General features: G+C 54.8%; 1 protein-coding gene across 2 annotated transcripts in view; it reads right to left on the bottom strand.

The window, feature by feature from the left end:
- The window catches only part of LDHD (lactate dehydrogenase D), a 179,521-nt gene that overhangs the window by 121,257 nt on the left and 43,433 nt on the right, over positions 1 to 14,831 (bottom strand). For both annotated transcript variants that reach the window (XM_073659890.1, XM_073659891.1), the window contains exon 3: positions 6,844 to 6,985. In XM_073659890.1, the coding sequence (XP_073515991.1) occupies positions 6,844 to 6,985 (142 nt within the window). The remainder of the gene's footprint in view (positions 1 to 6,843; positions 6,986 to 14,831) is intronic.

Raw genomic sequence — 14,831 nt, 5'->3', positions numbered from 1 at the left:
GTACGCAGCCTCCTGCCGGTGTGATGCAGAGGTGTACGCAGCCTCCTGCCGGTGTGATCCAGTGGTGTACGCAGCCTCCTGCCGGTGTGATGCAGCGGTGTACGCAGCCTCCTGCCTTTGTGATGCAGCGGTGTACGCAGCCTCCTGCCGGTGTGATGCAGCGGTGTACGCAGCCTCCTGCCGGTGTGGTGCAGCGGTGTACGCAGCCTCCTGCCGGTGTGGTGCAGCGGTGTACGCAGCCTCCTGCCGGTGTGGTGCAGCGGTGTACGCAGCCTCCTGCCGGTGTGATCCAGCGGTGTACGCAGCCTCCTGCCGGTGTGATCCAGCGGTGTACGCAGCCTCCTACCGGTGTGATCCAGCGGTGTACGCAGCCTCCTGCCGGTGTGGTGCAGCGGTGTACGCAGCCTCCTGCCGGTGTGATGCAACGGTGTACGCAGCCTCCTGCCGGTGTGGTGCAGCGGTGTACGCAGCCTCCTGCCGGTGTGATTCAGCGGTGTACGCAGCCTCCTGCCGGTGTGATGCAGCGGTGTACGCAGCCTCCTGCCGGTGTGGTGCAGCGGTGTACGCAGCCTCCTGCCGGTGTGATCCAGCGGTGTACGCAGCCTCCTGCCGGTGTGATGCAGCGGTGTACGCAGCCTCCTGCCGGTGTGATGCAGCGGTGTACGCGGCCTCCTGCCGGTGTGGTGCAGCGGTGTACGCGGCCTCCTGCCGGTGTGATCCAGCGGTGTACGCAGCCTCCTGCCGGTGTGGTGCAGCGGTGTACGCAGCCTCCTGCCGGTGTGGTGCAGCGGTGTACGCAGCCTCCTGCCGGTGTGATGCAGCGGTGTACGCAGCCTCCTGCCGGTGTGATGCAGCGGTGTACGCAGCCTTCTGCCGGTGTCATGCAGCGGTGTACGCAGCCTCCTGCCGGTGTGATCCAGCGGTGTACGCAGCCTCCTGCCGGTGTGATCCAGCGGTGTACGCAGCCTCCTGCCGGTGTGATGCAGCGGTGTACGCAGCCTTCTGCCGGTGTGATGCAGCGGTGTGGTGCAGCGGTGTACGCAGCCTCCTGCCGGTGTGATCCAGCGGTGTACGCAGCCTCCTGCCGGTGTGATCCAGCGGTGTACGCAGCCTCCTGCCGGTGTGATGCAGCGGTGTACGCAGCCTCCTGCCGGTGTGATGCAGCGGTGTACGCAGCCTCCTGCCGGTGTGATGCAGCGGTGTGATGCAGCGGTGTACGCAGCCTCCTGCCGGTGTGATGCAGCGGTGTACGCAGCCTCCTGCCGGTGTGATGCAGCGGTGTGATGCAGCGGAGTACGCAGCCTCCTGCCGGTGTGATGCAGCGGTGTACGCAGCCTCCTGCCGGTGTGATGCAGCGGTGTACGCAGCCTCCTGCCGGTGTGATGCAGCGGTGTACGCAGCCTTCTGCCGGTGTGATGCAGCGGTGTGGTGCAGCGGTGTACGCAGCCTTCTGCCGGTGTGATCCAGCGGTGTACGCAGCCTCCTGCCGGTGTGATCCAGCGGTGTACGCAGCCTCCTGCCGGTGTGATGCAGCGGTGTACGCAGCCTCCTGCCGGTGTGATGCAGCGGTGTACGCAGCCTCCTGCCGGTGTGATGCAGCGGTGTGATGCAGCGGTGTACGCAGCCTCCTGCCGGTGTGATGCAGCGGTGTACGCAGCCTCCTGCCGGTGTGATGCAGCGGTGTACGCAGCCTTCTGCCGGTGTGATGCAGCGGTGTGGTGCAGCGGTGTACGCAGCCTCCTGCCGGTGTGATCCAGCGGTGTACGCAGCCTCCTGCCGGTGTGATCCAGCGGTGTACGCAGCCTCCTGCCGGTGTGATGCAGCGGTGTACGCAGCCTCCTGCCGGTGTGATGCAGCGGTGTACGCAGCCTCCTGCCGGTGTGATGCAGCGGTGTGGTGCAGCGGTGTACGCAGCCTCCTGCCGGTGTGATGCAGCGGTGTACGCAGCCTCCTGCCGGTGTGATGCAGCGGTGTACGCAGCCTCCTGCCGGTGTGATGCAGCGGTGTACGCAGCCTCCTGCCGGTGTGATGCAGCGGTGTACGCAGCCTCCTGCCGGTGTGATGCAGCGGTGTACGCAGCCTCCTGCCGGTGTGATGCAGCGGTGTACGCAGCCTCCTGCCGGTGTGATGCAGCGGTGTACGCAGCCTCCTGCCGGTGTGATGCAGCGGTGTACGCAGCCTTCTGCCGGTGTGATGCAGCGGTGTGGTGCAGCGGTGTACGCAGCCTCCTGCCGGTGTGATCCAGCGGTGTACGCAGCCTCCTGCCGGTGTGATCCAGCGGTGTACGCAGCCTCCTGCCGGTGTGATGCAGCGGTGTACGCAGCCTCCTGCCGGTGTGATGCAGCGGTGTACGCAGCCTCCTGCCGGTGTGATGCAGCGGTGTGGTGCAGCGGTGTACGCAGCCTCCTGCCGGTGTGATGCAGCGGTGTACGCAGCCTCCTGCCGGTGTGATGCAGCGGTGTACGCAGCCTCCTGCCGGTGTGATGCAGCGGTGTACGCAGCCTCCTGCCGGTGTGATGCAGCGGTGTACGCAGCCTCCTGCCGGTGTGATGCAGCGGTGTACGCAGCCTCCTGCCGGTGTGGTGCAGCGGTGTACGCAGCCTCCTGCCGGTGTGATGCAGAGGTGTACGCAGCCTCCTGCCGGTGTGGTGCAGCGGTGTACGCAGCCTCCTGCCGGTGTGGTGCAGCGGTGTACGCAGCCTCCTGCCGGTGTGATGCAGCGGTGTACGCAGCCTCCTGCCGGTGTGGTGCAGCGGTGTACGCAGCCTCCTGCCGGTGTGATGCAGCGGTGTGATGCAGCGGTGTACGCAGCCTCCTGCCGGTGTGATGCAGAGGTGTACGCAGCCTCCTGCCGGTGTGATCCAGCGGTGTACGCAGCCTCCTGCCGGTGTGATGCAGCGGTGTACGCAGCCTCCTGCCGGTGTGATCCAGCGGTGTACGCAGCCTCCTGCCGGTGTGATGCAGCGGTGTACGCAGCCTCCTGCCGGTGTGATGCAGCGGTGTACGCAGCCTCCTGCCGGTGTGGTGCAGCGGTGTACGCAGCCTCCTGCCGGTGTGGTGCAGCGGTGTACGCAGCCTCCTGCCGGTGTGGTGCAGCGGTGTACGCAGCCTCCTGCCGGTGTGGTGCAGCGGTGTACGCAGCCTCCTGCCGGTGTGGTGCAGCGGTGTACGCAGCCTCCTGCCGGTGTGATCCAGCGGTGTACGCAGCCTCCTGCCGGTGTGATCCAGCGGTGTACGCAGCCTCCTGCCGGTGTGGTGCAGCGGTGTACGCAGCCTCCTGCCGGTGTGGTGCAGCGGTATACGCAGCCTCCTGCCGGTGTGATGCAGCGGTGTACGCAGCCTCCTGCCGGTGTGGTGCAGCAGTGTACGCAGCCTCCTGCCGGTGTGATTCAGCGGTGTACGCAGCCTCCTGCCGGTGTGATCCAGCGGTGTACGCAGCCTCCTGCCGGTGTCATGCAGCGGTGTACGCAGCCTCCTGCCGGTGTGATCCAGCGGTGTACGCAGCCTCCTGCCGGTGTGGTGCAGCGGTGTACGCAGCCTCCTGCCGGTGTGATTCAGCGGTGTACGCAGCCTCCTGCCGGTGTCATGCAGCGGTGTACGCAGCCTCCTGCCGGTGTGATCCAGCGGTGTACGCAGCCTCCTGCCGGTGTCATGCAGCGGTGTACGCAGCCTCCTGCTGGTGTCATGCAGCGGTGTACGCAGCCTCCTGCCGGTGTGATCCAGCGGTGTACGCAGCCTCCTGCCGGTGTGATCCAGCGGTGTACGCGGCCTCCTGCCGGTGTGATCCAGCGGTGTACGCGGCCTCCTGCCGGTGTGGTGCAGCGGTGTACGCGGCCTCCTGCCAGTGTGGTGCAGCGGTGTACGCGGCCTCCTGCCAGTGTGGTGCAGCGGTGTACGCGGCCTCCTGCCGGTGTGATCCAGCGGTGTACGCAGCCTCCTGCCGGTGTGATGCAGCGGTGTACGCAGCCTCCTGCCGGTGTGGTGCAGCAGTGTACGCAGCCTCCTGCCGGTGTGATGCAGCGGTGTACGCAGCCTCCTGCCGGTGTGATGCAGCGGTGTACGCAGCCTCCTGCCGGTGTGATGCAGCGGTGTACGCAGCCTCCTGCCGGTGTCATGCAGCGGTGTACGCAGCCTCCTGCCGGTGTCATGCAGCGGTGTACGCAGCCTCCTGCCGGTGTGATCCAGCGGTGTACGCAGCCTCCTGCCGGTGTGATCCAGCGGTGTACGCGGCCTCCTGCCGGTGTGGTGCAGCGGTGTACGCGGCCTCCTGCCAGTGTGGTGCAGCGGTGTACGCGGCCTCCTGCCAGTGTGATCCAGCGGTGTACGCAGCCTCCTGCCGGTGTGATGCAGCGGTGTACGCAGCCTCCTGCCGGTGTGATGCAGCGGTGTACGCAGCCTCCTGCCGGTGTGGTGCAGCGGTGTACGCAGCCTCCTGCCGGTGTGATGCAGCGGTGTACGCAGCCTCCTGCCGGTGTGATCCAGCGGTGTACGCAGCCTCCTGCCGGTGTGATCCAGCGGTGTACGCAGCCTCCTGCCGGTGTGATCCAGCGGTGTACGCAGCCTCCTGCCGGTGTGATCCAGCGGTGTACGCAGCCTCCTGCCGGTGTGATCCAGCGGTGTACGCAGCCTCCTGCCGGTGTGATGCAGCGGTGTACGCAGCCTCCTGCCGGTGTGATGCAGCGGTGTACGCAGCCTCCTGCCGGTGTGATGCAGCGGTGTACGCAGCCTCCTGCCGGTGTGGTGCAGCGGTGTACGCAGCCTCCTGCCGGTGTGATGCAGCGGTGTACGCAGCCTCCTGCCGGTGTGATGCAGCGGTGTACGCAGCCTCCTGCCGGTGTGATGCAGCGGTGTACGCAGCCTCCTGCCGGTGTGATGCAGCGGTGTACGCAGCCTCCTGCCGGTGTGATGCAGCGGTGTACGCGGCCTCCTGCCGGTGTGGTGCAGCGGTGTACGCAGCCTCCTGCCGGTGTGATGCAGCGGTGTACGCAGCCTCCTGCCGGTGTGATGCAGCGGTGTACGCAGCCTCCTGCCGGTGTGATGCAGCGGTGTACGCAGCCTCCTGCCGGTGTGATGCAGCGGTGTACGCAGCCTCCTGCCGGTGTGATGCAGCGGTGTACGCAGCCTCCTGCCGGTGTGATGCAGCGGTGTACGCAGCCTCCTGCCGGTGTGATGCAGCGGTGTACGCAGCCTCCTGCCGGTGTGATGCAGCGGTGTACGCAGCCTCCTGCCGGTGTGATGCAGCGGTGTACGCAGCCTCCTGCCGGTGTGATGCAGCGGTGTACGCAGCCTCCTGCCGGTGTGGTGCAGCGGTGTACGCAGCCTCCTGCCGGTGTGGTGCAGCGGTGTACTCAGCCTCCTGCCGGTGTGATGCAGCGGTGTACGCAGCCTCCTGCCGGTGTGATGCAGCGGTGTACGCAGCCTCCTGCCGGTGTGATGCAGCGGTGTACGCAGCCTCCTGCCGGTGTGATGCAGCGGTGTACGCAGCCTCCTGCCGGTGTGATGCAGCGGTGTACGCAGCTTCCTGCCGGTGTGATGCAGCGGTGTACGCAGCCTCCTGCCGGTGTGATGCAGCGGTGTACGCAGCCTCCTGCCGGTGTGGTGCAGCGGTGTACGCAGCCTCCTGCCGGTGTGGTGCAGCGGTGTACGCAGCCTCCTGCCGGTGTGGTGCAGCGGTGTACGCAGCCTCCTGCCGGTGTGGTGCAGCGGTGTACGCAGCCTCCTGCCGGTGTGGTGCAGTGGTGTACACAGTGATGTGCTACGATGCAGCGGTGTACACAGTGATCTGTTACGATGCAGCGGTGTACACAGTGATCTGTTACGATGCAGCGGTGTACACAGTGATCTGTTACGATGCAGCGGTGTACACAGTGATCTGTTACGATGCAGCGGTGTACACAGTGATCTGTTACGATGCAGCGGTGTACACAGTGATCTGTTACGATGCAGCGGTGTACACAGTGATCTGTTACGATGCAGCGGTGTACACAGTGATCTGTTACGATGCAGCGGTGTACACAGTGATCTGTTACGATGCAGCGGTGTACACAGTGATCTGTTACGATGCAGCGGTGTACACAGTGATCTGTTACGATGCAGCGGTGCACACAGTGATCTGTTACGATGCAGCGGTGTACACAGTGATCTGTTACGATGCAGCGGTGCACACAGTGATCTGTTACGATGCAGCGGTGCACACAGTGATCTGTTTCGATGCAGCGGTGTACACAGTGATCTGTTTCGATGCAGCGGTGTACACAGTGATCTGTTTCGATGCAGCGGTGTACACAGTGATCTGTTACGATGCAGCGGTGTACACAGTGATCTGTTACGATGCAGCGGTGTACACAGTGATCTGTTACGATGCAGCGGTGTACACAGTGATCTGTTACGATGCAGCGGTGTACACAGTGATCTGTTACGATGCAGCGGTGTACACAGTGATCTGTTACGATGCAGCGGTGTACACAGTGATCTGTTACGATGCAGCGGTGTACACAGTGATCTGTTACGATGCAGCGGTGTACACAGTGATCTGTTACGATGCAGCGGTGTACACAGTGATCTGTTACGATGCAGCGGTGTACACAGTGATCTGTTACGATGCAGCGGTGTACACAGTGATCTGTTACGATGCAGCAGTGCACACAGTGATCTGTTATGATGCAGTGGTGTACACAGTGATCTGTTACGATGCAGCGGTGTACACAGCGTCCTGTTGCTATGACCTGGCAGTATATACATTGTCAGGGTCAGGACACTGTGTAGTATACAGCGTTACATTACTATAACCATCTGTAATCAGATTTATCAGCATTGATCAGGACTGTGCCGTCGCTCACCCACCTGCAGCGCGCTCACCCCTCCTTCCAGCCCTGTCCCGGTGCCAAAAGGAATCATGGGGACGTCGTGTGTGTAACAAAGCTTTGCCACCTTGCTGACGTGCTCCGTGTCCTGCGGCCAGATGACGACATCAGGAGGCTGAAGGCTGAAAGGAGAGAAGATCATAGAAAAGGGATTACAGACTCCGAGAATGCGGCTCAGCTGGACCCACTGATCAAAGCTGTAGTGTAAGGCTGTGTTCACACGTTGTGTTTTTACTGCCTTTTATGCAAATTAAAAGCTGCTGTTTACAGTGCCTGCAAAAACTATGAGATTTTTAGAAATCTCCTGCACGTTTGTTTTTTTCCCGACTAAATTGGAAAACTTCAGCGTGTAAAATCTTCAAGCGTTTTTTTACCGATGGAAAATAATGAGTAAGTGAAAAAAAAAGCAGCAAAAACTTTGCCATCAGTTTTTGCAGCGTTTTTGGTGAAAAATAACGCAGGTACATCAGGATGTGAAACCCATTTATTTTTGTGATGTTCCCAAATTTAACTTAGTGATATGTGTGAAAGTAAACAATGCCCTACCAACTAAATACCCTACCAATGTGTGAAATCGTACAATACCCTACCAACTCAGTGCCCTACAAATGTATGAAAGTAAACAATGCATTACCAACTAAATACCCTACCAATGTCTGAAATTGAACAATGCCCTACCAACTTAGTGCCCTACGAATGTATGAAAGTAAACAATGCATTACCAATTAAATGCCCTACCAATGTATGAAAGTAAATAATGCCCTACCAACTTAGTGCCCTACAAATGTATGAAAGTAAATAATGCCCTACCAATTAAATGCCCTACCAATGTGTGAAATCAAACAATGCCCTAAGAACTCAGTGCCCTACTAATGTAGAGACGTAAACAATGCCCTATCAACTAAATGGCCTACCAATGTATGAAAGTAAACAATGTCCTACCAACTCAGTGCCAGATACAGCCTAGAGGATTCTCTTAAAACTTAACTTTTACTTGTTATTATAAAAAATATTGGCCTCAATTGCCATAGACCCGAGAAGCTTAACCAAAAAAGACCCTGCTAACCTCAGGACACTGAGAGCTATATATAACAGACACAATAAACTCTTATATTCATAAATGTCATATCTGTCATATCTCTTCACATGTAATGTCCTGACGGTTAGATAACATACGTGATCATAAACAAGAGCTCAAAATAACAAAGAAGGAAAATGTCCCTATTCTATTAACTCCCCCTATTATTTTTGCTGGAAATAGCGGTGGCAGCACTCTGCACCACTATGAGAGATCACTCACCATTGTGAGGAAGCTCTTTTGGTGTTTTTAAGCACTTTTTAAGCACAGAGTCACTTGTTTTCTGTATAATACCCGTGCCCTCCCAAATGCCTAACAAACTCCCCTGATGACTTCTCCGAAAGGAGAAAGAAACGCGTCGGGAGGGTTTTTATGGGACTAAGTTGAGGGTACACTTGGGTACTGCGCTTGCAAGGACAGGAGCCATTACCAAAACTCTGCTTCCTCCAATCACCGGGACAGCTACACAATTAAGTGACGAGTGACAGACGAGGCTGTAGCTGCTTCCACTACTAGGCCGGTTATTAGGGAACTAACGGCGTATGGTATATACACCTCCAATTCAAACGCATGGAATAATATATTGTGACAGAGTCACTGGTCTTGCATGCAAGGGGGGGTACGTGTCACTCCGGCTGCTAGCCTGTGTGAACTGAAACCTACAAACTTTCCTCCAGCATGTTATATATTGGGGGTTAAATCCTAAAGGGTGTGGTTTTATGGGAATGGCAAAGAGGGTGTGGGGCCATTTTTCCTACCTCCCCTCAGGGTGTGGCTGAGCGAGCTTAAAAGCTCCGTCACTATTTTTTTTTCTGTTGTTGTGTTTTGGAGGCAAGGTCTCCAGACTGGGAGGCCATAGCTCAGGAAGGAGCTGAAGGCTATGATACAACCAGTGTGGGCGAACCCCACAATCCTATGGACTGTGCTATTGTGTATCTTTTGTTTTGTGGTTTTGCCAGTAAAGCTGTGTTTGTTTTTGCTGGAGCTGCAGAGCTTTATGCCACATAATAAAGCCTGCAGCGAAAACCAGGTTCCTGAGTCTACTTCCGAAAGTGGCCGAGTGAGTCGTCTTACCACAATATATATAATATGTACAGTGGGTACGGGAAGTATTCAGACCCCGTTACATTTTTTACTCTTTGTTTCATTGCAGACATTTGGTAAATTCTAAAAAGTTCATTTTTTCTCATTAAAGTACACTCTGCACGCCATCCTGACTATTAAAAAAACAGAAATGTAGAAATTTTTGCAAATTTATTAAAAAAGAAAAACTGAAATATCATTGTCATAAGTATTCAGACTCTTTGCTCAGACACTCATATGTAAGTCACATGCTGTCCATTTCCTTGTGATCCTCCTTGAGATGGTTCTACTCCTTCATTGGAGTCCAGCTGTGTTTAATTAAACTGATAGGACTTGATTTGGAAAGGCGCACACCTGTCTATATAAGACCTCACAGCTCACAGTGCATGTCAGACCAAATGAGAATCATGAGCCCAAAGGAACTGCACAAGGAGCTCAGAGACAGAATTGTGGCAAGGCACAGATCTGGCCAAAGTTACCAAAGAATTTCTGCATTACTCAAGGTTCCTAAGAGCACAGTGGCCTTCATAATCCTTAAATGGAAAAAGTTTGGGACCACCAGAAGTCCTCCTAGACCTGGCCGTCCAGCCAAACTGAGCAATCATGGGAGAAGAGCCTTGGTGAGAGAGGTAAAGAAGAACCCCAAGATCACTGTGGCTGAGCTCCAGAGATGGGAGTAGGGAGATGGGAGAAAGTTCCACAAAGTCAACTATCACTGCAGCCCTCCACCAGTCGGGCCTTTATGATAGAGTGGCCCGACGGAAGCCTCTCCTCAGTGCAAGACATATGAAAGCCCGCATAGAGTTTGCTCAAAAACATATGAAGGACTCCCAGACTATGAGAAATAAGATTCTCTGGTCTGATGGGACAAAGATAGAACTTTTTGGTGATCATTCTAAGCGGTATGTGTGGAGAAAACCAGGCACTGCTCATCACCTGCCCAATACAATCCCAACAGTGAAACATGGTGGTGGCAGCATCATGCTATGGGGGTGTTTTTCAGCTGCAGGGACAGGACGACTGGTTGCAATTGAAGGAAGGAGTGGCTTCAGAACAACTCTGTCACCATTCTTGACTGGCCCATCCAGGGCCCTGACCTAAACCCAATTGAGCATCTCTGGAGAGACCTGAAAATGGCTGTCCCCCAACGTTCACCATCCAACCTGACGGATCTGGAGAGGATCTGCAAGGAAGAATGGCCGAGAATCCCCAAATCCTGGTGTGAAAAACTTGTTGCATCATTCCCAAGAAGACTCATGGCTGTACTAGCTCAAAAGGGGGCTTCTACTCAACACTGAGCAAAGGGTCTGAATACTTATGACCATGTGAGATTTAAGTTTTTCTATTTTAATAAATTTGCAAAAATTTCTACATTTCTTTTTTTTTCAGTCAAGATGGGGTGCAGAGTGTACTATAATGAGAAAAAAATGAACTTTTTAGAATTTACCAAATGGCTGCAATGAAACAAAGAGTGAAAAATTTAAAGGGGTCTGAATACTTTCCGTACCCACTGTATGTATTGTAATGCAGCGCCTTACTGCATTGCTAAAATGTCCAGGGGGTGTGTTCTGGCTGACCATGTACCTCCCCTCAGGTGACTGATCACATGACTGTGACATCATCACAGGTCCTGTATGCACAGACTGATATATAAACCCTGGTAGTTTTAGAAACAGGTGAAAGGCGTGAGGCCTGATCCCTGTGTGTGGGACACCATTAGCCAGGAGGGGCCTGGTGAGGCAAGAGGCTAAATCCCTGTGTTTGGGACGCAGTAGCCCTGGAAGGCACGTGGCTTGGAGACCACGGCTGGGAAGCCTTAAAGCCACAGCTGTGGCAGAACAGAGCTGAGAGAAGAAGCTAAGACCCAGCAAAGGTAAAAATGGTTCTTTATATGGACATTGATGTTGTACCTTGCTGAAGTCTGTATCTAAAGCCAAGCGGGCATAGCTGCCACTGGAAAGGTCTCCTGGATGTTATGTGTATAACCATGGCGGTGAGCCACTGAGATGGACTCTGTTATGTGCAGTTATGAAGTGTAATAAACTGCTGGATGTCGTGTTATCAGAAAACGTGGCTGGTATGCTTTAATTAATCCCGTGAAGCGAGTGTCCCCCAGCGTGATGAATAGCGCTACCTTACATGTGGTTCGAGAATGTGGGCAACTGCAGCCCGGTTGCTAGGGGCAACTGCAGCCCGGTTGCTAGGGGTAACGGCACAGGACGACAAATGTGGATACAAGCATCTTGCTGTGACTCGGCGGGGTCACGAAGATTAAAGCATCTTGCTGTAACTCGGCGGGGTTACGAAAATTGTCACCGCACTCAAACCTGGTTTGCTGTGGCTTGGCGGGGCCACGAAGATTTTCCGGGAAGAGCGGTGTGAAGTGTGTAGTGTGAATAGTGTACCGCGATGGCTGTGAACGGAGCAGCAAAAGAAAATGAAGCTTTTGAGCAATTAAACTGCTGGTTAAAACCGCAGCAGAAATGTGAGAAACGTGTACAGGACATGGTGGAGGAACTGCAGGAGCTATGGGCACCGTATAGAATGGCGGCAGTGGACCATTCTGTGAACTCTCCGGGGGCGCCAGTATTGTCCCAGAGTGCCCGGGGAGGTGGTAAGAGATGTTGTGAACTGAGTCCTAAGTCTATTGTTGATTTTTTTTGTAAAAATTCTCCTACAGGTGTGGGTGTCCAAAAGGGGGCGGAGTCTAAAAAGGGGGCGGATTTCCAAAAGAGCGTGGAGTAAAGAAAACCAAAATTTGTTACTGGTTGTGGGTTGGTCCTGCCTAAAAATGACAATTTGACCGTTGATAACGGGGTAGCTCCACTAGAAGGGGTTGACGTCAAAGTGGGAGGTGACTTATTGGTCCACGACACCATGGGGAGTGACACAGACCCCGTAGCTGACGGTGACACTTTGAAAGTAGAAGGAGAGTTCAGTCAGGAGGAGCTAAACGAGGAGAGAAAGTCCCCCTCTCGTCGTCGACGGCGCAAGGGCCACAAAAAGGTTGCTCCTATAGTCTTTGCTGCAAGTGAAAATAAAGAAAATGTAGTACTGTGTGCCTTTGTTCCAAGTGTGGATCCTCCTTTAGAGGTAGAAGAGGAGGTGACGTTGCCAGTAGCAACCTCCGGTACAGTACTGAGACAGAAGGATCTGATAGCCCTGAAAGAGGAGGCGACCAGTCATGACCAAGAGCTGGAGCCTATCAGGCAGCAGTGTCAGAGTGACATACCGCAACTATGGGAAAACCTGGAGTCTGAACGGCAGAAAATATACCAGGTTGTGAGGAACTTACAGCAAGAACTGGAGGAAAGCAGCGAGGAAGTTAACCAATGGAAGGAAATGTTCCAGGGAATTAAGGAGGACCGCCGCAAAACCAAGGAGGAGGAGGTTTTGCAGTTGAAGCTTGAGAAGGAGGCGCTGCAGGATGAAGTTTCTGGGCGTGAACAAAACCTAGAACGACTGCGCAAACAGCTCAACCGGGAGCTGTGTGACTCCAAGAAGGAATATGGTGAACGCAGTAGGGAACTGCAACAAATTAAGAGAGACTATGAGGATCTCCTCAGGGTTAAAAGAAAAACTAGAGGAGGATAAGGCGGATGCAGAGCACATGCGCCAAGTGGTTGAGACCACTCTGCAGGACACCCGTGATGAAAATGATGATCTCCGCAGAAAGACCCTAGGTCTGGAAGCTCAGGTGAAGGGGCTGCAGACGTTCTGTGATGATCTCCAGAGGGCAGAGACGTGCCTTAAGGAAAGAATCAGCAAGATGGAAGTTGAGCGGAAAAAGATGGAGGAGTCTATCGGAGAAGCCACAGACCAGGGCCAGGAGTTGGCCACTGGAGATGGGAGGTATGAAACAAATACATCCTCGAATAATGCGAGCTCGGATGATTCGGTGGATGTAAGAGCCGAGATCAAGGAGCTCAAGGAGACGCTACAAGCCCATTTGAAGCAAGAGAAGCTTGAGAGACTGGCTGTTGACAGCCGAGTGGGCGCATTGGAGACAGAGAGGTCTGAGAGAACTCTACTGTTAAAGGAGCAGTTGAAGCAGGAAGAGCTGCAGAGATGGGCTGCTGAGAGGTGAGTAGCTGAGCTAGAGGAAGAAGTTGTTAAGCTCAAAGGTCGCCTGGCAAAGCACCACTCAGTGAACGAGGCCTCCTTGGAGAAGGAAAAGGGCAAACAAGTGGCACTTACTCCTTTATACCATGAGAAGTTGGACCTCAGGAGAGCTGAGAAAGTGTTAAAAGAAGATAAGTATGAAATAGAAGTGGTCAAGACGAGAATTCTTGAGGTCATAGCTGTGAGTCGGCTCAGGAGAAGCATACAGGATGAAGAAGCTGAGAGTCAGTTGTCCCTGCAACCTGAGCCGGATGACTGCTTGGAAACCTCTGGTGAGACAGAAACGTCTCGGTACAAGTGCCTTGATTTGAGAGAAGAGTGCACCAGAGAGTCAGTGCATGAAGAGTTTAAGAAGGCCGTGGGAGCCTGTAAGGTGTACTCGACATCAGAAACTAAACGGCTGGTGGTCGTGTCCACAACCGAAGTCACAGTGAAGAGGGTGGCTATCCTAAGTGATATGCACTGGCGATGTATTCGCACGAAGCGGTTTGTCCGGTTGAAGACGGAACAAGCCATTAGACAACTGGAGCTTATGAGAAAAGCTCACAGTCTGCGGGAAGAGGTCATCCGGGTGCCTCATGTTCTGGTAAGAAAGCTCATTGGGAGAAATGGCCGAACCATGCAGATGATGGTAAAGAAGTCTGGTGTGATGAAAGTAAGCAGTCCACGTGATCGTCAGGACTGGATACCAGATGAAGATGCCATGGTGTCATTTTCCGCTGTAGGAACGGAAGAAAGTCTTGCATATATACGCATGCTGATGAAGTACCAAGTGACCTACCTGCGAGAGGTAGAACAGTTGAATCTCGCCAGACTGCGAGTGGAAAGACAGCATCGCCTGAGCAGTAGAAGATGGCAGCCATCTAGAAATTGTGAGACCAGACAGAGAAAGGGCCCTTCAAATAATAGAACGGCTACAGTAGAAGGTAGAGACCTTCCAAGATGTCCTGAGGGTAGTGGGTGTGGGTTTAGAGGTAGTGAGACCTCCAGTAACTCAGGTTTGAGCAGCCCATACAAACGACCCAATAGAGTACGGGACAGTACGGAGTCGAACCGGACCTTAGATACCAGGGCATGTGAGTCACATCGCTGTATTGACCGTTGGGAGCGGGGGAGGTCTGACAAGGTGACGACTGACCGCTGGGAGCGGGGGAGGTCTGACAGGGTTACGACCCAGAAATGTGACTTAACGAAGTCAGTGACAATGACAGATGGTAGGTCCCTAAGGAATGGGCTAATGTCGTTGACTAATGTTCCAGGGGCTGAGCAGTGCAATTGTCAAGTACATGGTCTCTGTGTGAACTGTGGGTTATAATGTGATGTGTATATTATGTGTTCAACCCCACAAGTTTGAACAGAGGGGGGGGATATGTAATGCAGCGGCTTGCAGCATTGCTAAAATGTCCAGGGGGTGTGTTCTGGCTGACCATGTACCTCCCCTCAGGTGACTGAGACTGATCACATGACTGTGACATCATCACAGGTCCTGTATGCACAGACTGATATATAAGCCCTGGTAGTTTTAGAAACAGGTGAAAGGCGTGAGGCCTGATCCCTGTGTGTGGGACACCATTAGCCAGGAGGGGCCTGGTGAGGCAAGAGGCTAAATCCCTGTGTTTGGGACGCAGTAGCCCTGGAAGGCACGTGGCTTGGAGACCACGGCTGGGAAGCCTTAAAGCCACAGC

Source organism: Phyllobates terribilis, unplaced genomic scaffold (genome assembly GCF_046119375.1).
Source record: "Phyllobates terribilis strain yellow unplaced genomic scaffold, ASM4611937v1 Scaffold_14__1_contigs__length_39327217, whole genome shotgun sequence".
Lineage (NCBI taxonomy): Eukaryota > Metazoa > Chordata > Amphibia > Anura > Dendrobatidae > Phyllobates > Phyllobates terribilis.
The sequence above is the reverse complement of the archived record's forward strand: the minus strand, read 5'-3'. Positions and strand labels throughout refer to the sequence as shown.